The 25,776-nt window shown below is 47.0% G+C and overlaps 1 protein-coding gene across 3 annotated transcripts; it reads left to right on the plus strand.

The window, feature by feature from the left end:
- Positions 1–868: 868 nt before the first annotated feature.
- On the plus strand, positions 869–21,653 carry TSKU (tsukushi, small leucine rich proteoglycan). 3 transcript variants are annotated; one of them, XM_050333726.1, is made up of 3 exons: positions 869–1,022; positions 3,426–3,507; positions 16,767–21,653. In XM_050333726.1, the coding sequence occupies exon 3, from the start codon at positions 16,772–16,774 to the stop codon at positions 17,828–17,830; it is 1,059 nt and encodes a 352-aa protein (XP_050189683.1). In that variant the 5' UTR covers positions 869–1,022; positions 3,426–3,507; positions 16,767–16,771; the 3' UTR covers positions 17,831–21,653. The 3 variants fall into 3 exon arrangements, with proteins under 3 accessions (XP_050189683.1, XP_050189682.1, XP_050189684.1); XM_050333725.1 differs by lacking the exon at positions 869–1,022 and adding an exon at positions 3,026–3,044; XM_050333727.1 differs by lacking the exon at positions 869–1,022 and adding an exon at positions 3,166–3,247.
- The last annotated feature ends 4,123 nt before the right edge of the window (positions 21,654–25,776 follow it).

A 25,776-nucleotide genomic window follows, 5' to 3' on the forward strand; every position in this document is an offset into this window, starting at 1 on the left:
GACTCATGGCCTCTTACAATCCCTTATGCCTTTTCCAGTGTCACAGCACCATGACACTAGGTAAACTTCTGATTCTCTTTCCAGTACTGAAATCATGACTCAAGCCACCATTGGGCCATTACATGTAATAAGCAAGAAATTCTGGTGAAGGGCTGCTCTTTCACAGCCCCAGGGAGTGCCCATCCTCCAGTGATGGGGTTCAGACTCTCTGTTCCTCAAACTATGAATTAATTTGTTTGATGGTTTTTTATTTTATTCTATTTCAGGGATTGTACCATACAGTTTATAAGCCCCAGTTTCCTGCCTGCTAGCATAGCTCAAACTTTGGTGCTGCCTCATCCTACTCTGCACACTGGGGTGCCAGAGTTGACCTTGGCCCTAAAAGCCTGGAAAACTGAGTGCAGGCAGTGTTCAGGAATAGGACTCACTGCTGCAAATACAGCCCTGCAGAGGTCTGGGCTAGAAACAAGGCTGTGCTGCGAGGTTAACTCCAGAGTAAGTAAGCTTTCTTTTCCCAAGAAAGCAAAGGGACAGGATTTTTGTCCAGAAGGGATGCAGAGCAGCAGGAAGAGGGAGGGAGTGTGTGTGTGTGTGTGTGTGTGTGTGTGTGTGTGTGTGTGTGTGTGTGTGTAAAGCCGGCTTGACACCTCCCCCCTCCTTTCCCCCAAAAGGGGGGTCTGCCAGTTCAGGAGTGGCACAGCCTAGCGCAAGTCCTGCCTCCTTCCTCCTCCTCCTTCCCTCCTCCTCCTCCTTCTCCTCCCAGATGTTCCCTTGTGTGCAGCCATCTGTTGAGCTCCCTCCTCCCTCCTTCTGCGGGAAAGGGGGCAGTCAGCTTGCCCAGCCAGCTGCACGCCTTGGAAGAGGAGGAGGAGGGAGAAGGAGGAGGGAAGAAGGGGACAGCCGGCCCCAAGCCTTGCTGCTGCCGGCTCCCGGCGGCGCCCGCTCCCCGCAGTGGGAACCGGCGCTGCGCGGCCGCCCCGCCGTGGGAACCGGCCCGGCGGTGGGAACCGACCCCGGCCCCGGTGAGTCCCTCCTTGTGCCCCCAACCCCTCCCTGACCCCATCGCTTCCTTGCCCCGCTCCATCCCCACCCTGCCCCTTGCATGCCCTCTCTGCCCGCCCCCTCCCCCCCACCCTCTTCTCCGGGTGTGCAGAACCATAGAGGGCTCATTTTTGGGGAGGGGGCGAGCTGTCTGTATCGGAATGGGCTGAGCCCTCTCTATCGCCTCCCTGGGGATGCGCAGGGCCAGCCCAGGGGGTGCTTGCTGGGGAGACCTCCCCAGCCTCAGAGCACGGAAACTTTTTTGGTGTGATGAGTTAGTCCTCGCGTGGGGACTCAGCGGCCGGAGTTGCAGGGTAGGGGGCAGGATAGAAGTCTCGGGTGGAGATAAACTACTTTTTCCCCACCTCTGGTTTTTCCAAATGAGAATTTTGAGATGCAGGGGGTGCTTACGAGCCCCCAGCCCGGATGAAGCGTCTCCAGCTGGAATCCCTTCTCCTCTTCTTCCCTCGGTGGAATGGTGGGTTTGTAGAATGCTCGGGATTGCCACGGCTGCAGAGTAATCCGAGCAGCAGCTGGAGGCTCCGCACCGCCTCCCGTGCTCGGCTTCGGGGCTTTGATTTCACATAGGGCTCCCTGTCTCCCTCCCTCCCCCTCTTTTCCCGGTCCTCCACTCCTCTCTCGGGAGCTTTTTGGTGGGGTTCAGGTGCTGGGAGGCTCGCAGGGTTTTGGAGCTTACTCAAGGTAAGGAGAGAAAAGAGAAAGGAAGGGAGCGAAAGCATAGACCGGTCGGCTGGTTAGGGTGAAGAAGCTGGAAGGTGCAGAGGGGGGGTCTTTTCTCCTCAGGTTGCATTGATAAAGGCACGGCAAAGCTCCCTGCTTGGGAATTTCCCCTCTTTAAGTGGATTAAGCTGGAGGGGAACGTGTGTTTGGGGACGGGGGAGAAGCAGCAGACAAGGATTTATTCATTTTCTCATTGAAAAAAAAAAAGAAAAGAAAAAAAATAAGGAAGAAAGAAAGAGGGAAGCTGCTGGTTGTGACTTCTGAAGCAGAAAGTCAGAAAGCTCGGGGTTCCCCTCGTAGCGCACACACCCCGTAAACTTTTAAGCAGCTCCATGGAAACTTGTTATTAATGCTGCAGTCATTAAAAGGCACAGCCCACGGCAGATTTATTAGCTCAGTAAACCACAACACGTGCCAAGCTCTCTGGAAACAAAAGGGTCTGTCAACTTTAGTCGTCTTGCTTCGTATTTGAGAAGGCTGGGAGGAGAGCGGTGAGGATGGAGCTGGTGGCTTGTGTCGTGGGGAAGTGTCATTGCCTCCGTTACCCGACGCTCTCCGCCGCGGTTAGCGAGTGTAATTTGGTGGCAGCGAAGGCATCGCAGCACGGCGAGCTCTGCTGAGCTCACGCTGTTCATCGCGGCAGCGGGACGAACAGCCCCCAGCCTCCCGAATGGAAAGCTTTCCCCGTGTGCCTGCCATGATAAATCAGCCGCCGTGAGCCTGAATAACAGCATTCACTGAAGTTACAGTAGGAAACTTGTCTGGGCGGACACTGTGCCATTGCTCTGCAGAGAGCAGCCGGTGCCGATGGCTGGCGTTGAGCTGAAATATCGCATTGATCGGCGCTCCAAGGGTCAGCTGGCAGCACCGGGGTTATTGCAGCGGTAAGGAGCAGAGCGAACACCGGGAGAAGAGGTGCCGGGGAAAGGCAGGTTTAGATCAGCGTCTCACCGATCTCTACATGAATAAGGAGCACGCTGGATGTGTTAGATGCTGGAAGGACCAGAGACAGGCTGGCGTGTCCCTGGGAGGATTTGCAGGCCAGACTTGGCTGACTGCTTGCTGTCGGCAGCCAGGCGCTCGCAGGCAAACCGGGTCAGTGTCTGCCATCGCCCTGGTGCAGGGCAGGGATCATGTCCTATCGTGACCCACGGGAGCCAGTCCCTGTCCCAGAGAAGATGTGGGCGGTGCTTGCTTACATGTGGGTTATAAATGGCCCAGCGAGGACCTGCCATCTCCCATCTCTGGCGTGGGTGCGCAGGGTGAGTGATGCTTGACACCGGGGTAGGCAGGAGGTTGGGTGGCAGCACTGGGACGGATTTTCCCTTGCGGCATCCTGGAGCAGGGGAGACGTTGCTGTTTTGTGAACGAATTTGAGCAGCTGCTGTCAGAGGCACTGGGGAGCAATGACAAAATGCATGAATCATGACAGACATCCCCGGGGACGTTAAGTTCTGATGACAAGGTGGACTGGCAGGAAAGGCTGCAGGGTTGGGTTGAGGGTCTCCTGCACCCCTTTAAAACTGAGTTCAAGAAACTAACCAGCATTGAATGGGTGGGAGAAAATTGGGACAAAAAGCTGTAAAACAAAAAAACGTGCAAAAGTTTAGAGGGTTTTTTTGTTTTCTTTTCTTTTTTAATAGGACAAGCATCCTGTGCTCCCCCAGCCCCACAGTGAGCAGCAGTGTGCACCACCCCAGTGCCAGACAGAGCTGGGAGAAAAAGGTGAGCCACCATCCTCCGGAGGTTTAGAGTTTTCCCTCCATCCCTAACTGGTTTTTTTTTATCCTCTTTCAGTCTCTCCTCCTTCCTTCTCCTCCTCCTTCTCCTCTCTTGTTAGCTGGTTGGTGGGGAGAAGCAGAGGCTGAAGGGTGGGATAAGACAAGGCATCCTTGTCCGGCAGCCCTCCTGACCCCTGGCACCCCCAGGCTCTGCACGGTAGCTGCAGCACTGGCTGCCTTGGCAGGCTATCAAAAGAAACTTCCGAACACTGAGATGTCAAGGGCTGGGAAGAGATAAAAGCTGGCTTGAGCAAGCCATTTCTTGTCTTAAAACTTGGCACCTGGACTTATCGAGGCAAATGTATGAACGGCACAGCCATTCATTAGAGGGGAAACTTGAGATTTTAATTTTTACTGCAATTTATATATATATATGTATATATAATTTTTTATTACTTTTTTTTTAATATCCTGGGAGGTTCCATTGTGTGTATGGTGTGCAGCAGGGGAGAAGGAAATATGTGCTCTGGGAATTGCCTCAGCCTCCCTGCTCCAGGGAGCAAATGCTGCAAGAGATTAAACCAACCTGGCTGCCTTAGCATGGCACATTCCTGAGTTGCATTAACCAGGCTGGAAATCTGTATGTCAGAGTAGTGGCAAACTGGAAAAAAGCACTTTATCTTCACCGTAACTGACAGAGGGCCATGTGCTGTGTGTAATATCTGAGTGCCAGCATCTGTGGGATTTCTTTTCCTTCCCCTTTCTCCCGTCCTGCTTCTTTTTTGCAGTCTGTGCCTCTCTATGCTGACTCCTCTCCTTTCCCCTGATTCTTGCCAGCAACTCAAACCCTGGAGTGGGGAGAGAAATCACAGAATGTTTTGGTTTGGACCTTAAAGATCATCCAGTTCCAACCCCTCTGCCATGGGCAGAGATATCTTTCACTAGACCAGCTTGTTTAGAGCCCCATCCAAACCCGGCCAACACTTTCAGGGATAGGGACTAATTTTACTGAATTTTGGTGGTTTTTTTTACTTTGAATAAGATCACTCTCATCAGGAAAAATTGAGACGTAAAGGCAAATTTGTGTTGTGACAGACGGGTCAAACCAGATGTGATTCCTCAACCCTGTAATGTCTGAAGTGACACATGTTCATGGGGCTTGTGTCACTAGTCTCCAAGCGGGGCAAGAGACATCCCTGACCTCAATATTGACCATTTTCCTCCTCATCCTTGAGAATGAGACGTCTATAGGAGGTGAGGACAAGTTTCACAGAGCAGGATGGAGGAGATCCTTTCTCCAAAGCCCTTTAATCCCAGTGCAAAGGTTCAGTTCACACAGGAGGTGCAGCCCCTCTACCTATCCAGGATAAGAGTGTTGCAACCTCTTGCAAGAGATCACCGAGTCAAAGGATTATAGGATTATAGGGTAACTCTGAACCTTGCCAGTCTCATACAGTGGGGAGAGCACTGCTTTTCTGGACCATCCCCAAATGTTCCATGGCGATGTCTCTATCTCCTGTGTTCACAACATGGTGCATGGTGGCCTCTCCTGGCATTGAGGGAAGGAACAGGGTGCAAGGAGTCTGCACCATGTAGCCCATATGAGGGGCATGTATGAGGATGCTGTGATTTGGGGAGTCTTACTCTGCCTGTCTGTGAAATCAGAACAAATTGGGTTAGGAATTGGCTTAATATATGGTTAAATGGGAAAGGAAGATGGTTGTCTGCATCCTGGGTGACTCGCAGCATCTCCATGGTATGGCAGAAGCCACAGAGCAGCACCAAAAGCAAGGGCCAAAGTTGGGTGCAGAATGGAGGCAGGGGAGGTGAGCAGCACAGGTGGGCAGAGGTCCCTGGAGAGGCAGGCATGCTATTGGCTGTCATCAAGACTGCAGGCACACTTCAGAGTCCATGAACACTGATTTGAGAGGCATTTAAATACTTCTCCACCACAACCACCTCCCCAGATGTCGCCTTCCCTGTCCTCTGGACTGACTGCCCATTTTGCAGAGGACAGAGCAGGGCTGGTGTCCCTAGATTGTCCAGGCAAGGCAGGAGCTGGACATGGTGCACAAGGACAGCAGTAGCATTTGGCTGGACCAGCTGTGGCAGTGGCAGTGTTGGCTGGAGGCTTTTGCACAGGGTGAGACCAGACTATCCTGGCTTGTTCTCCCTTCCCAGTTAAACACAGGGATGGTACCTCCATCCCCACACAGGAATGAACACCTCTTGGTCCTGGTGCTAGTAATTCTTAAGGTGTCAGGGAGGAAACTGAGGCATGCATATGAGGACTCATGGTAGCATCAGTGGTGAGAAATGGGTCCAGCTGGAGAAATGGCTCTCCCAACCCACTTCAGACGATCTTTCTCCAAAATCCTGCACCAGCCAAGAAGGATTGGAGGATCCTGGACCATGGATGGGAGGTAAAAACCTGAGGAGATACCACATCACCACATCACTGGGGCAATGGAACATCAGCTGGGGTGGGAACCATGGCAATGACAATGCCCTGCTGGTAAACCCTTTATCAACTTTACCTAGATTCCCTTCCCCTCCCCAAATCCCCCCTTCCCAAATCTTGTAGGAGACCCAGTAGGTGTAGCAAATGTCTCATGTGCCCTGCTGCGGTGGGGGCAGCTCCTGAAGCCCCAGCTGATGCTCTACCAAGCAGTTTCACTGGCCTTCATTGTTTGCAGCATCACGATGCAAGAATTATTGGAGGGGGGGCAAAGAAAGGCCATGAGGGGAATGAGATGGGAGCCTCCAGCTGTGCTGTTTGCAACAATAATGGCCAGGATTGTATTTATTATTTCCTCAGTGGAGGGTCTGCAGCTGCGTGCTGAGAGCCACAGACGGTAAAGGGGCCCAGAGATTATTGTGCATGAAAAAAAAAAAAAACAACCACAAAAATAAATAAAAAGCCCACAAAGAAGCCTGGGCCAGCTGGAGCAGTGCCAAGGGGCACCCAGCCTAACTCTCGGTCTCCTCACTTTGTCCTTCCTTATTGAAGTCAGCAGCCCCGCAGGGCTGTTAGAAGGGAGGTTGGCAGCTGCTGCTTTTCAGAGAGCTAAAGCTGCATGGGGTCCTCTTAAAATCCTCCTGCCAGGGCGGGAGGTGTTGCCCAGCCAGGGTGAATTTGTTTTCCCTCTGCTTTTTCATGATTTTTGCTGGTGCTGGTGCACCATGCCCTAGGCACTCCATCAGTATTTGGACACCTGGTTTGCAGCCAACTCTGATTCAATAGACTGAATTATCTTGGAGGTCTTCTCCAACCTTGATGATTCTCTGATTCAAGGAAAAATAACTGGAAAGCCATTAGAGATTCAGGATGATGAGACTGTATTGAGCTACTTGCTCTTGGAGGACTGTGTCTCACCAGGAAAGACAGAGATATCATCCCAGGATATATCACCTTCTCCTGGCAGCATCCCTCCTCTCTTTTGCTTCCTTCCCCCTCCCTAGCTCAGCTTCTCCAGGGAAACCCATCTATGTCTACCCATGCAGCATGGTCCTTCTGCAGCTCAGACCAGCCCTCTGAGGTGGCTGGAAGCAAACCAGGTCAGAGATATGGGGTATATCCATAGATATCACATCTTTCCCTCAATGACCAGGTAGCTGCTGATGGGTCCTTGCAACCTGAACTTTCCTGAGGTGGAACACTGTGTGTGCCATCCCAGCTACATGTATGGCATGTGGCATTTCCCAGCTGGGCACAGTGACATGGCTAATCAGCTCTTTTAACAGCTAAAACCAAATATCCATCATGGGTAGGTTTCATCTCCCTGTGCTGCACCTCTTAACATTCCTTGCTACCATATGGTGTTCATCCTAGAGTGCATTCCTCTGGAATTATATCATGTCTCTGAGAGCTGGAGTGCAAGGAAAAAGTATTATTGTACAGAAGCCGCCATAGGAACCGGCTGGGCAGTCAGGTGTTCATCACCAAGGACTGAGGCTTTAGGAGAAACTTGCTGTGATCATTCTAGCTTTCAATAATTGACAAGTTAAGAAAGAAGGAGAGTTTAATCCTCCCCAGGTTACTGCTGTGATTTAGTAAAGCCTGGGTACTTGCAGGTTCCCTTTGTGCCTCGCAGTGAGTCCTTGGCCATTGGAGATGATCAGGCAGAGGGATTTGTTTGTAGCTTCACCAAGTCTTTCTACAGCAAAATGCTGTAAAGACTGACATAAAACCCTGTGTAAACCTCTCCTTTGGCTATGAGAAGCCATGTGAAGGGCTGGTCTGTTCCCGAGTTTGTGCCAAAATAACAGAGACCTCCCGTTCTGGGACATGTCACTACGATAAAAATCCTATTTGGGCTGAGTTTGAGGTGTGTTAAGAAAATATTTGTGTTCCTGGCTGAGATGAGGTCTCTGTTATACTCAGTGAGTGCCAGGACACTGAGATCTCCTGTTCCTTGAAATGCTCACAGTTAAAAAACAGAGGGGGGGAGGACAAGAAATAGGGGTTGTTGTGGGTAAAAGTTCAGAGTGGTCATGGCTGGGGTGATTTTAGAGCAAGAGAAAGTCCTGAGCTCTTACATCCCTTGCAGGCACCTTTGATTGATTCCCTGCAACTCTGGGCTGCTGGGAAGCAGCGTGTGGCTGCCAACGCTCCCAGTTTGAGCGGTCCTGCAGCTGGTATAGCCAGGAGGCAATGGTGGGGCTGGGATGTTCACATCCTGTCTGCTCCCAGAAAACCCTGTGAATGCCTCCTGGTGTTACTGGGAGGTGCTACACCACTCCAACACCTGCCTTCCCCTGCCCCCAGCCGCTCAGGAGGTTTGGCAGACAATTTCCTTTTGGGAATGCCCCCTCTGGGCACAAGCACAGCTTGACCTGAGGCTGGAGAGCAAAATTGCTTTCAAAAACCACAGGAGACTAATTCCTCCACCTGGAATAAAACTGTTGTTATCCTGACAGCTTCCTGAGCTGAGCAGAGGAAGGAATTTCATGCAAACCCTGGTGCCATGGCGATTTAATTCCTAATTTGCCCGTGCGGGAGGTAGCACCAGAATTTTCCCACTCAAGGCAAAATTCCTGGGAACTGGGCTGCTGTTTGCTCACAAAATGTGGCTTTTGAAGGCATGCAGCTCTCAGGGTGGCAGAAATTCTATTTCAGCCATGGATGTAAATGAGCTGGAACTTAACTGTATGGGCTGGCAGACTTGCCTGCACATGTTTCCTTTTGTCAGAGCCCAAAATACACCACCCTGCACCTTGATTTCCTCCTTCAGGGATGAGGGATGCTGGAGGGGGAAGCTTGCACAAGTGGAGTAAACTATAAGCTGTTTAAACACTAGGATGATAAATTATCTGTGACCTCTTGCAATGCAGATGGGATTTGTGACCTTAACAGTTGAAACAAAGATTATTTTAATAGGTCTCTTCATTTCTTTATTAAATAAAGGATTTTTTTTTTTTTTACATTTAAAAAGTTAGAGCAGAGACTTTCAGCTAAGCAGGAGTGTCAGTCTCTTTTCCCAAGTAACAAGCAATAGGACAAGAGGAGACAGTCTCAAATTGCACCAGGGGAGGTTTAGGCTGAAACTGGGGAGAAATTTTTTACCAGAAGGGTTGTCAAGCATTGGAATAAGCTGCACAGGGAAGTGGTCAATTCACCTTCCCTGGAAGCCTTTAAAATATGCATAGATGTGGCACTTGGGGACATGGTTTAGTGGTGGATTTGGCAGTGCTGGGTTAACACTTGAATTCAATGATCTTTTCAAACCTAAATGATTCTATATTTGAAAACAGACCCATAGTGTGGAGCTGTAGGGTTCCCTATAGATCAGTCCTACATATCTTCTCTGCAGCCTGGTTGGTGGGTTGAGGGGAAGCTTGGTTTTTGCTTTGGGCCTGTGAAAAGTTTCTGATGCTTAACAATTTGGCTTTGCCCTTGCTCATCTTATCTACCCTATCCCCTGTAACTTCTACAAAAATCTTCCTAAAGGATGGAGGACATGGGTCAGATGCTGAAAAATTATTGCTGTTTTGGCTCAGGAATTTCTCTATATCCAGAGAGGAGAAAAGTGAATGGAGATAACTGAGGTCTCTGGGTAAAATGAGGAATGGTGTCTTGTTTTTTCATTCCTTTCCCCTTTTGGCTGTCCACAACCCAAATTCCATGGGTTTTGGTGAGATTCAACTTACGCAAAGACAGACCTGATGCAGAGCTGTGGGGTTCTTGTTCAGTGCTGGGAGCAGCATCTTGTCTCTTCTCTATCTGCTTTCTCCACTCTTCATTAGTCTCCACTCTTCACTAGTCTCCACTTGGACATTGAGCCATTGATTCCAACTCTTTGAGTATAATCATCCAGCCCATTCCTTGTCCACTGAGTCATCTGTCATCAAGTCCGTGTTTCTCCAAAGAGAGTAGGATGTTGTGTGGATTAGTGTCAAATGCTTTGCACAAGTCCAGGAAGATAACATCAGTCTCTCTTCCCTCATCCACCAACACTGTAACAGTATCATAGAAGGCCATGAAATTTGTCCAACCGGATTTGCCCTTAGTGAAGTCATGTTGGCAGTCACCAATCACCTCCTCATTTTCCATGTGCCTTAGCAAAGTTTCCATGAGGATCTGCTCCATGATCTCTCCAGGTAAAATAATTAAGGCAGAAAGAAATTGATGCAGAAATATTTCTTTTTTCTTTCTCATTCTTTGCATTTAATTCTGATTTTTCCCAGTAAGCAAAAAGATGGAGCAAAAAGTGTTCAGGCACCTGCAGGAGGATTTTTAGCTCCTGTTCAGGCCCTTGGTGTCTCTTTACATTGTCTGTTTACATAAGGGCTAAAGCCACCATCCCTGTGTCTGAGTATCCCCTCATCCCAATGCTTGTATGCACTGGTGAGGGAAACAGGGTTGCACATCCCCTTCTTTATATTCTATTGGGTAATTGGGAATAGCTCTGCTGTCTGAGAAGCTTTTCAGTACCCACTGATAAAACCATCAGTGTGAAATGAAGGGTGATAACTTATGCCTCAAAAGTGACTTGTGCAATATCTCCTGATGGAGGGATTTCAAGTGTCATTTGGAAGAGCCAAGGGACTAATTCTCATCCTGCTGTTACTGACACCTAGAATAATTCCACTGAACTCTCTTAAAACCATCTAACAAATGCAGGATCAGACATAAAAAGCAGATACTTCTTGGATTCCTGTTAGCTTTCCCCTCCCTAAATCCAAGAAGTCATAAACACTGAGTGTAAAACCAGGACTGCTTGCAAAGAGTCCCCCAAACCAGCAAACAACAAAAAGTAAAAAACAGGTCAGAAAACACCACTCCCATTTACACTAAAGCTTCTTTGTGAGGTTTAATAATCTTTACTGAGAGAGTATATACAACTCTTTCTGGTGTGCGTGTGGGGAACCCTTCAGCAGGAAGAGCCAGTCTGAAGCAGGTAAAGCAAAAGCCTGGGTGACCTTTACTTTCAGTGGATTTACCAAAAAAAAAAAAAAAAAAAAAGTAACCTTGTCAGCAGCAGTCTCTTTATTATGGAAGGGGGGTGTGTCTGCAGTTAAGGGTTTAATGGTCTCAGGGTGTAGGCTAGTTTGAGCTAGTTTTGCTGTTTGCTCAAATTGGTATATGGGATCTGGAGGCCTGACCACGACTGCATCTGTGGTGTCATTTGAGCTCAGCCTGGGAGAGTCCACACTGGAACAGTGTAGCTGCTGCTAGTGCTGCACTTTAGTCAGTAATTATTCTAATTTTACAGAATAATTAATGGGTGGAGAAGTGGGAGAAAGGTCTCTGATGCAATTCTGTTGTTGAAGAAGCAACTCTGGAACATCCTCATGCTCTGGAGACACTATTCCAGCTGCCCGTTAGCCTCCCTGATATTTAAGAGAGGAAGAGCCAACTCTATCCTTTTTTTTTTTTTTTTCCAGTCTGGAGGATTTATGGCCTCTATCATAACCTATGTACTTGTTTCACTTTCCAGTAAAATTCCTTTTCCCTGACCCCAATTAGTGTTGGCAGCCAAGTGGGCCTGGTGAGTTTTGCTATAAAGACTTTGTTTTTAGTTTACTTGGCTGATGCAAGAGACAGAATACAATCCCAAAATTTTCATTCTGATGAAATACTGTTGCTAATACAACTTCTCTGTCCTTTGCTATAACAACAACTCTATTTGGGATAGGTGGACTTCTACCCTTCCTTTTTGCCTCTTTTCTTTGAAAGTTGCTCTATTTGCTGTTAATCCAGAATTCCTATTGGAAAAAACCTTGGAAATTACCAGGATCTGGCCATCATGCCTTACATATTCATATCATATCTGATCTGCTCTAACTGTGGGTTGCTGTGGAAAAGACAGATCCTGTTTTTCCCACTCCTGTGTCAGAGCTGGTAATCCTGTGGCTGATCACCCCGATTTATTGGAACACTGACCCAGCAAAGGAGAAAGAGGAAGTTTAGGGGTTTTTTGCTGGATGAGTGAGCTGATCTGGTTCATGCCAGTGCGCCTGGTTATTGGGTGGAACTTGGGTTTGGAAGAAGCAGTAACCAGGGAGACTGGGCATCCTATTCTGCCATGGACAAGGGAGAGAGGGTATCTATCTCCAAGAATGTGTCTGGTCTTAGGTAGGTTTCATCCCCTTCTGGAGCAATTCCTTTCTCTTTGCCACACCGTAGAGACAACTTAGTGTTTTTGCACTTCCTACTCACGTACCTCAAGCTTCATTGGGTGACTTTGGGTCTTCGGCCCCAGTTCAAGCTGCATTTCAGCTGACATATTGCTGAGGCGCATGTTCAGGGAGGCTGAGGGGTGCAGAATGAAGAATGAGGCAACTGTGTCCCAACTACATCAAACAACAAACTTTAAAACACCTTCCCTTGTATAACTTTTTAATTATTCCTTGATTTTTGGCTATAGGGAATTCCATCTTGGTGGTTGTCAGGGCAACTGGAGGTAGCTACCTAGGTAGCATCCTCTTAATATCTGCATTCCTAATGAGGGGGACCAGTCCCCAAGCAATGGGGTTTCATCCAGGGAATGATGTGTTAGCTCATCTCCCTAATGAGAAAAGTCTTTAAGGGAGAGGAGAAGGAGGAAATCAACTGTAGTGAGAAACATGAATTTCCAACAACACCAGGAAGAAGGCTTTCCTCTCTTCTACCTCTCTCCAGCATCAGCTAAGACCTGGGATTCCTCTACAGTGTGGTTTAAAAATCAGATTTTAATACTGGGGGCTTTTTGACAGGGAAATCTCAGTGTGAGTTTTCTGTATGGATCCTGCCACACAATGCTGCAGTGGATCAGCATAGCAGGGATAAGGTATCAGGGCATCTCTAGGCTCAGGGAGAGATGTGGGATTGGGGAAAAGGCTAGAACCCTGCTAGGAACTTTATTCAACATTGGCTCCACTAAATACCACTGGTTCCTTGAGGTTGTCTCAGAGTACTTGCCATGCAGAAGGGATGAGCAGGTTATAAAGACCAGAGCCCTGGGGCCACTATGGGCACCTGAAACACAGGGGACAATGTTGCACCCCTAGCAGCTTCTATTGAAATCAGTGGATATAACAAGTCCCCTAGACCTGTCAGATGCCCAAAACTTATCACTGGGATCTCTGCACACCTCAACAGCCATAGAAACGAAGATGTCATGGCTGAACCAGCCCCAGGATGGGCTGCTTTGTCCCAGTGACTTTCCCCTCACTATCCCACATGATGCTGCTGGTGGTTTCTGGTCCATGGTGTTTCCCCTGGGTGAAGCTCTCCAGTGCTGCAAGAGGATAACTCCTCTTCATTTTACGAGGGGATACCTTGGCTTCCTGCCTTTATCAACAAAGCAGCTGGCAGGCAGCAATCCAAAGGCAATTTGATGCAGTTTCAAATGCACACTGTACACAGATGAACTGTAAATGCCTGGGGCATGTTTCTTTCCCCATTTCAAAGAGAGCTATCGATTGCTCCACACAATGATAAAGCATGTCTGTACCTGAGTAAGTTCTTTGTTGATTATCTGGCAATGCAGGAGTCTCTTTCGTGGACCAAAAGATGACCAGTAACTATTTCTCCTATCTTTCATCAGTGCTATTAACCAAGTGGCATGTTAGCCTATGAATGCTTCATACTGCTCCATAAGGGAGTTTTTAACTGGAAGTAATGAATTGTATCCCATCAGCAAAGCAATTGCAGAGCCAGTAAGGGAGAATTTGTGGAAGTGCTTTGAGGAGGGAAGAAGCAATATATGCTGTGCAAATACCTCAGCTGAGCTTTGTGTACTGCTTTTCAGCTGTGAAGGGTTTTTGTCTTTGCTGCTGGCTGGAGTGATGGATGTTGCAATGGGAATCACTGTATCTGCCCACTTCTGGCAGTCATTTTTGAGGCTGATCAGGAAGGGAATTCCCATATCAAACAGGGTTTGAGCAGCCACATAGCAGAGCCCACCACTGGTTTTGATTCTTCTCTCGGTTCATAGAATCACAGAATAGTTTGGTTTGGAAGGGACTGTTTAAAGGCCATCCAGTCCATGTCCCCCACAATATGCAAGGACATCTTCAACTGTATCAGGTTGCTCAGAGCCCCATCCTACCTGGCCTAGAATGTTTGCAGGAATGGGGCATCTACTACGTCTCTGGGCAATCTGTGCCAGTTTTTTACCACGCTCATCAAAAAAGATTTTTTCCTTACATCTAGTCTGAGTCACCCCTGTCCTAGTTTAAAACCATTGCCCCTTGTCCTATCACTACAGGCCCTATTAAAAAGTTTGTTCCTAGTTAAGCTAGGACTTTGGAGATTGTCCTCTTTCTTCAAATGCCCCAGCAGGAGCCTATGAATTTCTTAGCAGTGCCCAGGAAGTCAAATATCACAATGGCCTGTCTTTGGACTTGCTGGTGTGTGATCCAGCTCCCTTCAGAGCCAAAACAATGCCATAAGGAACTGAGCTGGGCATTTGAACAAGTTGGGAGGTATTTTCCATGTTGAGATATCAAGGAGGAATAGCCACTGGGTGAAATTTGGGAGAAGAAATACCAGTAGGCTGAGCTGACACTAATGTGGGTACTTCCCATGAGACATTTAACATTTGAGGTTTTGCAGGTTTAGTTTAAAAGGAGCTCCTTACTGCTGTAACTTTCCCTGGTAATAAAACATTTCAGTGCACTCCAAATGCAGCTCAATGAAAAAAGAAAAAGAGTACTATTTGTTTTACGAGAGACTGCAGAAGGGAGCAAGCTATGTCTCTGCCTAGAACCAGAGGGGATCAGCCTTGATGTCATTAGGAAAGGGATATCTGGAAACACATCTGCATAAAAGAACTCTACCCTGTGTAGAAAAGAGCTGTGTCCCCTCTGCACACATATGTGTTTTCTCAAGAAACACTTGAGATGGGCTGAGACTAGGGCTCATCTTATGGATTTTCTGTTGTTTCTATAGAGTAATGGACCCCAGAAGATTACATGTTGGCCTTTAGCAATGGTTTGGTTGCAGGCAATTTGGCCAGAGTCCCAATCTCTGCTCTCTATTTGCAGGAGGTCTGGGAGACACTGCCAGACAGCTCATATCGGTGATCAGGACAATATTTCTGCAGAATTTTTTCCCCTTTGCATTTCTTTTGCATATTGGCAAGTAGTTCCCAGTCAGTCTCCTGGGAATGAGAGCCAAGGAGATCACACTGAAGAGGGAGAGAAACTGATGTCAAGGGGTGGGTGAGGGAAGATGAAGTGTGAATTTCTAGGAAATGGTCTTGGGAACGTGCAAGGGCTGTGGGGAAGGTGCCTCAGCCAGATCAAAGAGTGTGTGGGAAAGATGATACTGCAAGGAAGTTAATGAAGTGCTTTTAAAGAGCGGTGGGAAAGGTGAGAATAGAGACCAGGGAGGCTGAGGTAATGATGGGAATATGCATTTAAAGGGGCGGCTTTTACTTTCTTCTTGTTAAATAAGTGCTTGACACATGAGTGTGTGTGTTTATGGCCAGCAGCACAGCCAAGGACTCGAGGTGATGGATCTGCTTGCCTGGTTTGGTGGGATTTTTTGTTGCTGGCCTCCTGGAGACCTTGTTTGTAAAGCATGAGGAGTCATCACCCATGATTGCAATGGGAACCAATGAGGACACTCCTTGCTGCCTCTGCTGACCTTTAGGATGCTGGCATGCTCCAGTTTACCTTCTCCAGAGATGCAGAGTTGAAGCTTTTTTGGCTGTCTCTTGAAATCATGCAGCTGCTGTTGCCCACAGTTGTATGAAGGAGCTGCTAGGATGTGATCTGAAGGCATCCAGCAGAGCCAGGGAGGTGCAGATAAGCTCTCTGCTTTCCTTGTCTGTGATGATGGAGGGACAGAAATGTTTTGGATGGAGGAGGGTCAAAACCAGAGGGGTAGAGAGAGCTTCTTGCTTGCTGGCATTGTTAATCAGAGAGAATACTTAATGTAATTAGCAAAAGCTCCCCAGAGGCTCTATATGAAGCAAATTGTTTCTCTCCACTGTGCAGGAGGCTGGGCCCACCACAGCAAAGTCTGGGTTATACTGAGCAACCCTTGATTCCTCTCCTCTGGTAGGTGGGGAGCCAAGTGGCTGTTGTCTGCCCTACTGCCACTAGCCCAAGGAGGGTTGTTTTTAGCCACCTGATAGGAAGCCATGATCTTACCTACCTGAAAACTTCTAAATTCGCATCTGAAGTCTAAGCAAGGGAGACATTGTGTCCGTTTGGGCAGTAAGCAGCTGGCCTTTTTAGCTGTTCATCCTGGATGTTGTTTTGATGATGCCCTTATCTCTGTTACCTACAGAAAATCTGAATGGAACTTTTTTTTTCCTCTTCTGATAAGGCTTTTGGACACCTAAGGCTCTCACAGTCTTAAATGATTTTTCCAACCTGTCAATTTAAGGTCTTTAATTCGGTGCTCCCAAATCTCACAGGGATGCTCTGACAAGAAGACCTTTGTGTGCTGAAGTTTTCCAGGTTGTAAAATGACTCAGTGTTTGAGCTGTCATTTAGCTTCTTCCATGGTCCAGTCAAAATGATGCATGTTGGATAGATCATGCTTTAAGGCAGCCTACAGTTCTTGCAGCTCATTTCCACTTGTGTGGAATATGTTGGATACTGAAACATATAACTTGGTTATATGTGCAAAGACTGTTGACCCAATTTGTTTTCTCCATTAAGTTCCCACTGGGGTATTTGGGATATCCATGCTATTTAAGGGTATTCTTAACCTATCCCTTGGGAAAGAGAGAGGAGAGAATGCGTAGCTCAGAGAGTTACACATCTTCTGTGAAGTAATTTCTACAGCAGTTAAATCTGTTTTCTTACTGTCTTGTTTTCCAGGTACAATGCAGTTCCTGGCCTGGCTCAATTTTCTGCTTCTCCTTCCTTGTTTTGTTATGACCAAAACCTGCTTCCCCGGCTGCCACTGTGAAGTGGAAACCTTTGGTCTCTTTGACAGCTTTAGCTTGACCAAGGTGGACTGCAGTGGAATAGGCTCACATATTGTTCCTGTCCCAATACCTCTGGATACCTCTTATTTGGATCTATCATCAAACAAACTGGAAACAATAAATGAATCAATGCTTATGGGCCCCGGATACACCACCCTGGTGAGTCTTGACCTGAGCTACAACAAAATTGCCAAGATTTCCTCCACAACCTTCTCCAGGCTTCGGTACTTGGAGTCCTTAGATCTGAGTCATAACTCTCTGGAAGTCCTTCCGGAAGACTGTTTCTCCAGTTCTCCTCTAGGCGACATAGATTTGAGCAATAACAAGCTCTTGGATATAGCTATGGATATTTTTGCATCAAAAGGTCAAGGAAAATCCCTGAATGTGGATCTATCTAATAATATGCTCAGCACAATTACAAGGCACCGTGAAAAGAGCATCCCCAACATCCAGAATTTAAATCTTTCTGGAAACAGGCTAACGTTTGTGCCAAACCTTCAAGGCATTCCTCTCCGATATTTAAATCTTGATGGGAACCCTATAGTTAAGATTGAGAAAGGAGACTTCACAGGGCTGAAAGATTTGATTCATTTATCCCTCAGTGGCCTGCGTGGCTTTCGAGAGTTATCTCCTCATAGCTTCAAGGAACTCTCAGCCCTTCAAGTTCTGGATTTATCCAACAATCCCAACTTGAGTTCACTGACTGCTGAAGTCATCCTTGGTCTGAACTCCCTACAAGAGCTCAACCTCTCTGGGACAGGTGTGTCATCCTTGCCAAAGACTGTGCTGAAATATCTGCCTTCCATCAAAAGCATCACCTTGGGGAAGAACATACAGTGTCTTAAGACCATCAGAGAAGGACAGTACCACCGACAAATTGGGCTGACCAAAAAAGAAGTGCTCAGTTGCTATGACAGCCATGGGTCCGTAGTAGCAGCACCTTATGTTTCATGATGAAAGCTGAGGAGAAGAAGGAGTGGGGCAGGGAGGGTGGGGGGCTATGGGATTTGTACAGGTGTCGGACTGAGATGGCTTGCAGTGTGCCTTTTGTAAAACTGTCAATAATTTATATATTTGTATATGCCAATAGTTGATTGTTTGTGGATTTTATAAACTCTCAAATCTTGGCCCACGTTATCTGCAGGCTCCAAACTTTACCTGGTGCATTGTGGTCCTGCACTCGTCACGTTGGCCAAGAGCAGTGATGCTGGACATTGGGGGCCAAGCTGCTCTGCAAGTCCTAGGGCAGAACAATCAGTCTAGGGCAAACCTTCATGCCTCAGACATTTGTAGGAGCAAAGCTACATCTCTCCAAAGCACACGCCAAAATGTACCAACTCTGTAGCTGCTTACTTACAAACCCACGCATCATCCTTTTATTAATTATTACTCCCCAAAATGTGCCTTCTGGATGTTGCCCTCATTAGCAGCACCCTGTTCTTTATCATGCACTTTCAGTCTTGAAGAAACATTTCCAGACAAAGCTAAATACAGAGTGCTCCTAATATGTTGGGGTTTACATGTTATTTGCATAGGTGTGCAATAAACACTAAGTCGAGAACTTTTCCCACAAATTTCTTCCTGTTTTCCCATCCATATCCTTTTCATGTCTAATTAAGTTAGGTCCAGCTTTGGCAACCTCCTGTCTTTCAAACCTCAGCAAGCCATTGCTCAGAAATTTTGTGCAGCAGAGGAAGGGAAGGAGAGGGGCCTGCCAACAGCCCTATCTCATCCAGGAACCAGCCTTTGATGAAGGAGGTTGCAAAGGGAAAAGATCATGTAGCCTGACTTAGGGAAAAAAACAAAAAAAAGAAGAGAGAAAAAATATCCTTCCTCCCTTTCTGGGAAAGCTTAGAAGGAAACTTTGACAGGGATTCTTGTCTTGACGACCTTATCAAACCAAGATGCAGACCTAGAGGATATGAGAGTAAGTTGTTTCCATGCTGACATTCCCCATCTGAACACAACATCTGCTACTCATCTGGGCATATGTGAGGCAACTTCCAGCGCCAAAACGCTCTTGAGAATGTGCCAGGGGAAGAATTAGCACTGGTGTCAGTGACCGTGGAGCACTTTGCTTATAAGAGAAAAGATCTTGGAGGTTTTTTCCAGAGTTGTGGCTTTTCTTTCTCTCACAGAGCTACTTGGCTGACAACTGAAATCTGATAAAAAGCCTGGTCCTCAAAGGTTTGATAATTTTTTCCTCCACTGTTGAAATGCTGGCAAAGAAAAGTGGAGTCCCTCTGGACCCTCTTCTCCTCCAGGCTAGGAGAGAGTGGGAGAAGGCAGTACAGCATAACTAAATGCCATGCATGAAGCCTTCAACTTGCTTATAGGAGCAATGGAGGTGTCTGCTGAGGTCTGGTGCACATCTGGCATGCTCTGTCCTGGGGCATGGGAAGGGATGCTGTGAATGCGGTTCTGCTCGAACTGACCTGCAGTTTGATCTGTAAACCCAGCCTTGCATCAGTGTTTGAAACTGATATTGGGAGATCTATGTAAAGGTGATACAGATATAAACCCATCTCACAACTGTCCTTGGGAGTGTTGGAAGAAGCTCATGCTTCATCCTCACATACCCAATGGTCTTTGCAAATGGAAACCCTGTTGCTCCAAGCAGCTGACTTCAGGGATGGTTGAAACCCACTGGCTCCATAAAAGTCGGAGTCAACACCTCACTTTGGATACTGAAATCTGTCTCCCACATTTCCATCTATGTCCTTTTCAGTAATTTGTTTAGAGACCTTAAGGTGGGATTTTTACTCCTTCCTTCAGTGTTGGGGCTTTTGCCCCTCTACTGAGCCTTAGCAATGCTCAACCAGCATTCATAGTCACAGAAAACATGTTGATTTTCTTAAAAAGGCAATGGGACTGCTTATTGGCAGAGATCTGGAGGAAAACAGCAACCAACTGCAGTGCAAGATGGGAGCAGTTTGTGAGGAAAGAAGTGGAGTTTTTTAGTTGATCTTGCCTTTTTAAGATAATTCTTTTCTGCTGGCAGAAAATGTATTTTTTTAAAAAAAGAAAATTGTTTAATTTTTTAAGTCTGTACATAGAAGAAACATTAGGGGTATCACCTACTGTCAAAGTTACTGTCTTTGCAGTGCTGTGGTAAATTTAAAACAATATGACAATCCAATTGAAGACTGCAAGATTTCCTTGTGTAATCCTACGCTAGCTGCTAGCTAAACTAGTCTTAGCAAGAGCTGGCAAATACTGTTGCTGTGCTAGTTTGGTTTTTTTAAAGAACCTCTGCGGCATTGTAAGGCTTTGTGATTACTCACAATATAATAAAGTGGTTTGGAGGAGAATAAACCCAGATCCCCCAGGTTTATTGCTTTAGTGCTGGGAGGGTGACATCTGTTGCTAAGTCTGAAGTGCAACACAGCGTATCTCCCTGCTTTGCTTACCCCCACCACTGTCACGGGTTTTGCATCTCCAAATTGGGCGCAGGATTTGTCCCACTGTGTTTGGCTCACCGTGTTCTTCACCGGCAGAAAGGCTTGAGAGCTTCACTGGTTGACTTGAAGGAAATTAGGAACACATGGCAATGAAGCAGCGCAAGAGTACGTCACAAAAATTCCCTGCTCCAGGATGTGCTCCAAAGGTTGTAAGAAAAAGTGGAAATCTCTTCATGGATTCAGCCAATCTGGGACATGGTCTGCCAGTGTAGAAAGGCTGGATTTGCAGCATGGGTGATGTGGGGAGAGGCCACACACAAGTCCATGGAAGTGTTAAAAAACATGTGGATGTAGTGCTTAGGGACATGGTTTAGTGGTGGACTTGGCAGTGTTGCATTAAGGGGTGGACTCCATGATCTTAGAGGTCTTTTCCAAACTTAAGGATTCTATGATTCTGTGAGTGTGGAAGGGAGCAAAGGGGTGCAGAAGCGATGCCATGGCAGAGGAAGCAGCAGGCTGCCAGACTGCAGAGCTTTCAGTAGTGAGATACACATGATCCAGTCTCAGCACCGTTCTCTGAGGAGTGGGAGCTGCTGCATGGAGGGCTAAGAGCATGCAGAGCCATTGCACATAAAGAATAAATAGAAACCTCTCCAGGGGGGAATTCCTGCTCTTAAATAGCAAATTTAATTGAAGCACTTCTTGACACTGTGTATAAAAGTGGTGCAAGCAGAGACTCACTGAGTAAACTGCCCCTGATAGTTGCAGTGTTCCCGTTGCTTCCAAACGTGAAGGAAGAACTGCATCTTCCAGCCAGGCAGGCAGAGCTGCAGGCTGCCTGGAAAAAGCTGTTAGCTCTTCATCTGCTTCCCCAAACTGCGCTGTCCTCCAGGATGACATACAAGGTACAGTCAGACTATAACCTGGGGAGTGAAGTCCCCAGAAGAGGCCAGATGTTGCTCACAGAACTATTATGGACTGTAGGGAAAAGCCACCACCAGCCATTATAGATGACAGCTGCTCTGGTGTTCGCCATAAGGCTGTGACCATTAGGCTACACCACCACACTCCTTTTGGATGGAATCCCTTCTGCCCTGGGGAGTGGGCTCAGTCAGAGCAGTGGAGAATGTCTTCCTCTCCTGGGGAGGGACACTGTCCTGCAATCCATGGGTCTGAAGCTGTGTTCTCGACTTCCTTGTGAATGCCACACGTATATGATGCTCCTTGTCCCTCCCAGTACTCCTTTGGGGCCTTGCCTTGACATCTTATTTTGCTAGTGATTTTTATTCATTATTTAATTAATTACTCTATTAATTATTTCAATTATTGTTAATTAAAACATTATTTTAATTATTGTTAATTAAAACATTATTTCACTTGTTGTTTCTTATTTAAATACCCTTTCCAAAGTCCTTTGAATGGGAAGAAGCATGTGAGCCTCCCTCAGCAACATGAACCCCCACATCACCCATATATGTCCCCTCTTCACCAGCAGGGTGTGAACATCTGAAGCAGCACTAATGACCCCACAGAGGAGGAAAGGCACATGGTGGCTTCAGGGTTGGATGAGTTGAGGAAGCCCTCATGCCAGCTTCCTGAAGCTGCTTGATAAAATGGTGAGATGGACACCTGATGTCAGACATCAACCAGCCACCCATGCCAGGAAAGCCAGCCAGGTTGGTTAGCTGCAAGTTTTGGCTGTCTCCAGAACCAGCTCAGCTCTGTGGCCGGATACATTTGCCCTGGCAAGCAAGATGGGCATTTTAATTAGAGGCTGAATATTTTTAGAAGCAGGAAAACCTCAGCAGAGGCTGGGCAATAAGGATAGGCTGGGTTAGGGAGGGGGAAGAGGTGGCTGAGCTGGCATTTGCCTGCAGTGTTAAGCCTCCTGGAGAGTTATCAGCACCTCACTCCTCTTTCCAGCACGTTGGGAAAGACACTGAGAGTCACTTTCCCCCATCCACCTTGTGCCCAGGGCAGCATAGGAAAGAAATTATTCTCTTCAATAGAAAACATGCATCTCCTAGAAGCCAAAAACTCATTTTCTCCTCATCAGTCTGCTGGAGCTGTTTCTCCTGGCTGTCAGCTGTCAGCCCACAGAAGTCACTCACTGACTGATTATGTGACTGACTTCATAACAGCAGTAGGTGCTGTCCCTTTTAAAAATAGCTGCTCCTCCGTACATTTTCCATTTTGCAGGAGGTTTTTATTTCCAGCACGTTTGTTTCACACAACCCTGGCTTGGTCAGGCAGGAAAGCATGGATGCTCTCTTGCTATGCCAGAAAATAATGCTGCATGGCTGGGCATAATCCTTCTGCCTGCCCTGGGGTCTGCCTCTTGGGAAAGTTTGGGGTAGCAATACCCTCTGCCCTATGCCTATTTATAGAGCATCAGTCCTGCTCCATCACCCCGAAGTTTCCTCTTCCTTCCCTTTATGAGTGGACAAGCAGACCTGAGAACCTGATTAAAAGGTGGAAAATTGGAGCTGAAACTAGGCCATCAGATAAATCCTTTCCTGTAATAAGCAGGGAGTTGGAGTACCAGCCCTTAATCACAGCCTTTGTCTCCCAGCATTTGTATGCCTGTGTGCACCCATCCTCAGAGCCAAAACAAACCCTCCCCCCTCCTGCCCCATCCCCACCCCTGCACTGCCTTTCGTTAATGGGATTAAAATAAAAGTGGTTTATGCTGCCACAGAGGAACACCCCAGAGAAAGCAGCAGCCCTCTGTGCCTGCACATCCCTCAAAAAAGCCCTGCCAGCTGCACAGGGGTCCAAGCAGGGGAATGTGCTGCCTGCCTCCCAGCTCCATTCCCTCCAGTGGCCCAGCCTTCACTCTGGCTGCACCACAGGGGAGTGAATCAGCCTGTAAAAGAAAAAAACCCTAAGTTTTTCCCCTGGAAACTTTCCCACCACCGTGGTGATGTCCTTTAACCCCTGTCTCTGCCCACCAGGACCTCTACACCACAGGCTTCCCTCCCTCCACTTCCTTGTTAGCGGTAGATGTGTCACTGCGCTTGCTGATAATTGACTGGGGCCGTGCTGGGAATTTGAACCTACATTTCAAAGAGATTGTTAACCTCTTTTTCCAACTCTTTGAACTGCTTTGCTTTATTGTAGGTTAAAGGAAACACATGGCTTCTTCCTCCCAGAGCCCCTTTTGATGGGAGCCTGGCACATTAGAGCTGGTAGATTTTTACCAATAATGATGTTGGTAGCGTGGTGATGCCAAGTGGCATGTGAGGATGCATTTTGGTGCAATCAAGGTGCTGCTTGATTTCAGAGGGGATTAAAGATAAAGAACAAGAGGACAAGAGGACACGGTCTTAAGTTCTGTCAGAGGAGGTTTAGGTTGGATATCAGGAAGAAATTTTTAACAGAGAGAGTGATCAGACATTGGAGTGACCTGCCCAGGAGGTGGTGGATTCACCATCCCTGGAGGTTTTTAAGATGAGACTGGATGTGGCACTGAGTGCCATGATCTAGTAATCACAGTGGGGTTGGATCAAGGGTTGGACTTGATGATCTCAGAGGTCTTTCCAACCCAGTTGTTTCTATGATTCTATAATTCTATGATTCTATGAAATGGTGCAGAGATGGGCAAGGAACTGGAAGAAGCACCAGACATCACATGAGTGTCTCTCAGCCAATGGAGAAGTAAGGAAGGGCCACAGGTTATGGGCTGCTCACCCAGAAACTAGCTTCAAGCCTCTCTACCAGTTGGACTTTCTGATTGGGCTTGGACACACGAGTGACAACTTTTCCAAGGTGTGTTTTCATGGGTGGTTAAGTCACCCTGTGACTGCAGGGCAGTAGAGGGAGGTTGTTCTGACCTCCTTTCCATTACACCAAAGCCAGCATTTGTGCAGCCCTTCAATGTATCAAAAAAAGATCAAAGACCACCAGTTTTCAGACAGATTAGTGAGCTGAACCAACCCATCAGGTGGCCATGTACCCACTAGAAAAAATGCACAACTAGAAGAAGACAGTAGGTACCCTGCACAATGAGCAGTCCAAGTCCTTCTTCCCCATAGTATCTGGACTCTATGAGTGATGTCTGCATCCATCTTAAGTTCAAAACAGGTGTACTGAAGCCTCCCAAGTACCTCTGACCATCTTGCCTGCTTATAACCTAAAACTTGGCCCTGGTTGGTCTGTTACAAAGATAAATGCATATAGGACTGTGAGGTGTTGGACTATCAGGTTAAACGATGTCCTGAAAGACAAGCTCTGCATCACCAGACCTGTCACCTGCATTGGTAGGTCTCACTGACAGCTGGAGTCATTCTTAGGTATATGGGCCTAAATCTCTTGCATTGTTAATTATGCCTTCGAGGCTCACATTAGCTATTCTCCTTGATTCCGTGGCAGGTTCCCTTCCAAGCATCTCTGGGAGGTTGGAGTATGTTCAGTTAGTCTTTGAGAGGAACTATCTCAACACTGTTTTCTCACCAGCTGGGACAGAACCAGTTACAGTGGGAAGAAAGAAGGTCAGGGATGAAGTAGAGCTCTAGCACGATCCCAAAACTGAATGTGGGGTCCTTCATGGGGCACACACCACTATGGCTCTAGTGAAAGCTATAAGGCTTGAATCTCTTTCCAGCCAGTGCTGGTTTTCACCTCATCTGGGCTTCATTTCAGCTGCCCTTGAATTTGGAAGGCAAGTCTTCCCTGTCATCATGGCTCTTCTACTATTCCTAATTCAGCCACACCAGGCTGTTAAGTTCCCTTCTGGCAGTGCTTGTCCATACAGTAATTATCACAGCTCAGAAAATTCCTAGATTTCAATTCAGCCCTTTTTACTGACCAAACCTGAGGTCTTAGTGAGGGAGAGCACATCAACAAACACTTAAGTCAAACATTTATGCCAATATGTCCTGTCTGATGGTTGCAATTAACCAAGTGCATATAGTCACCACTTTATGGTAGTGGTCAGCCAGCATTCTTAAAATCTCATTTCATTGATCAAACATCTGAAAACTCATATTGAAGCATAAATCAACCCAGGCTGCTCCGTAACCTTTGGGATATCTCTGAAGAATTATACTCTACAGGCTTTTTCTTTGCTTTCTCTGATGTTACTTTTTCTAATGCATTAGTGATTACAAAACCTGAGATAATGGATAGATTTATTTGCTAGAAAAACTTGGAATCTCTGGAAGTAATTCTCAGACCTGTTAATCTGCTGTCTCTGTCACAGGTAAGAAACTCCTGAGGGTGTAGCTTTTCCTGTGAGTACACCAAGGGAAACAGCTTCCTAGCTGGTCTTTACCTGCAGCTTCCTTTGCAGGAACTCTGGGGGCAAGGTTTTCTCCTGTTTTGTTCCTAAACCTAATCACAAGTGTAAACATTTGTCATTTTCCCCAGAAGTATTCATTCACAGAAATTTTCTCATTTAAATTTGTTATGAAGTGATTTTTTTGCCTTGAAAAAACACCCCACCCAACAGCTGCCTGTTAGTCATAGTGCCATCTGGAACCTGCATCCCAGGGACTGTGG

The sequence above is a fragment of the Myiozetetes cayanensis genome, unplaced genomic scaffold (genome assembly GCF_022539395.1).
Source record: "Myiozetetes cayanensis isolate MyiCay16 unplaced genomic scaffold, myiCay2020 scf5-8, whole genome shotgun sequence".
NCBI classification, from domain to species: Eukaryota; Metazoa; Chordata; class Aves; order Passeriformes; family Tyrannidae; genus Myiozetetes; species Myiozetetes cayanensis.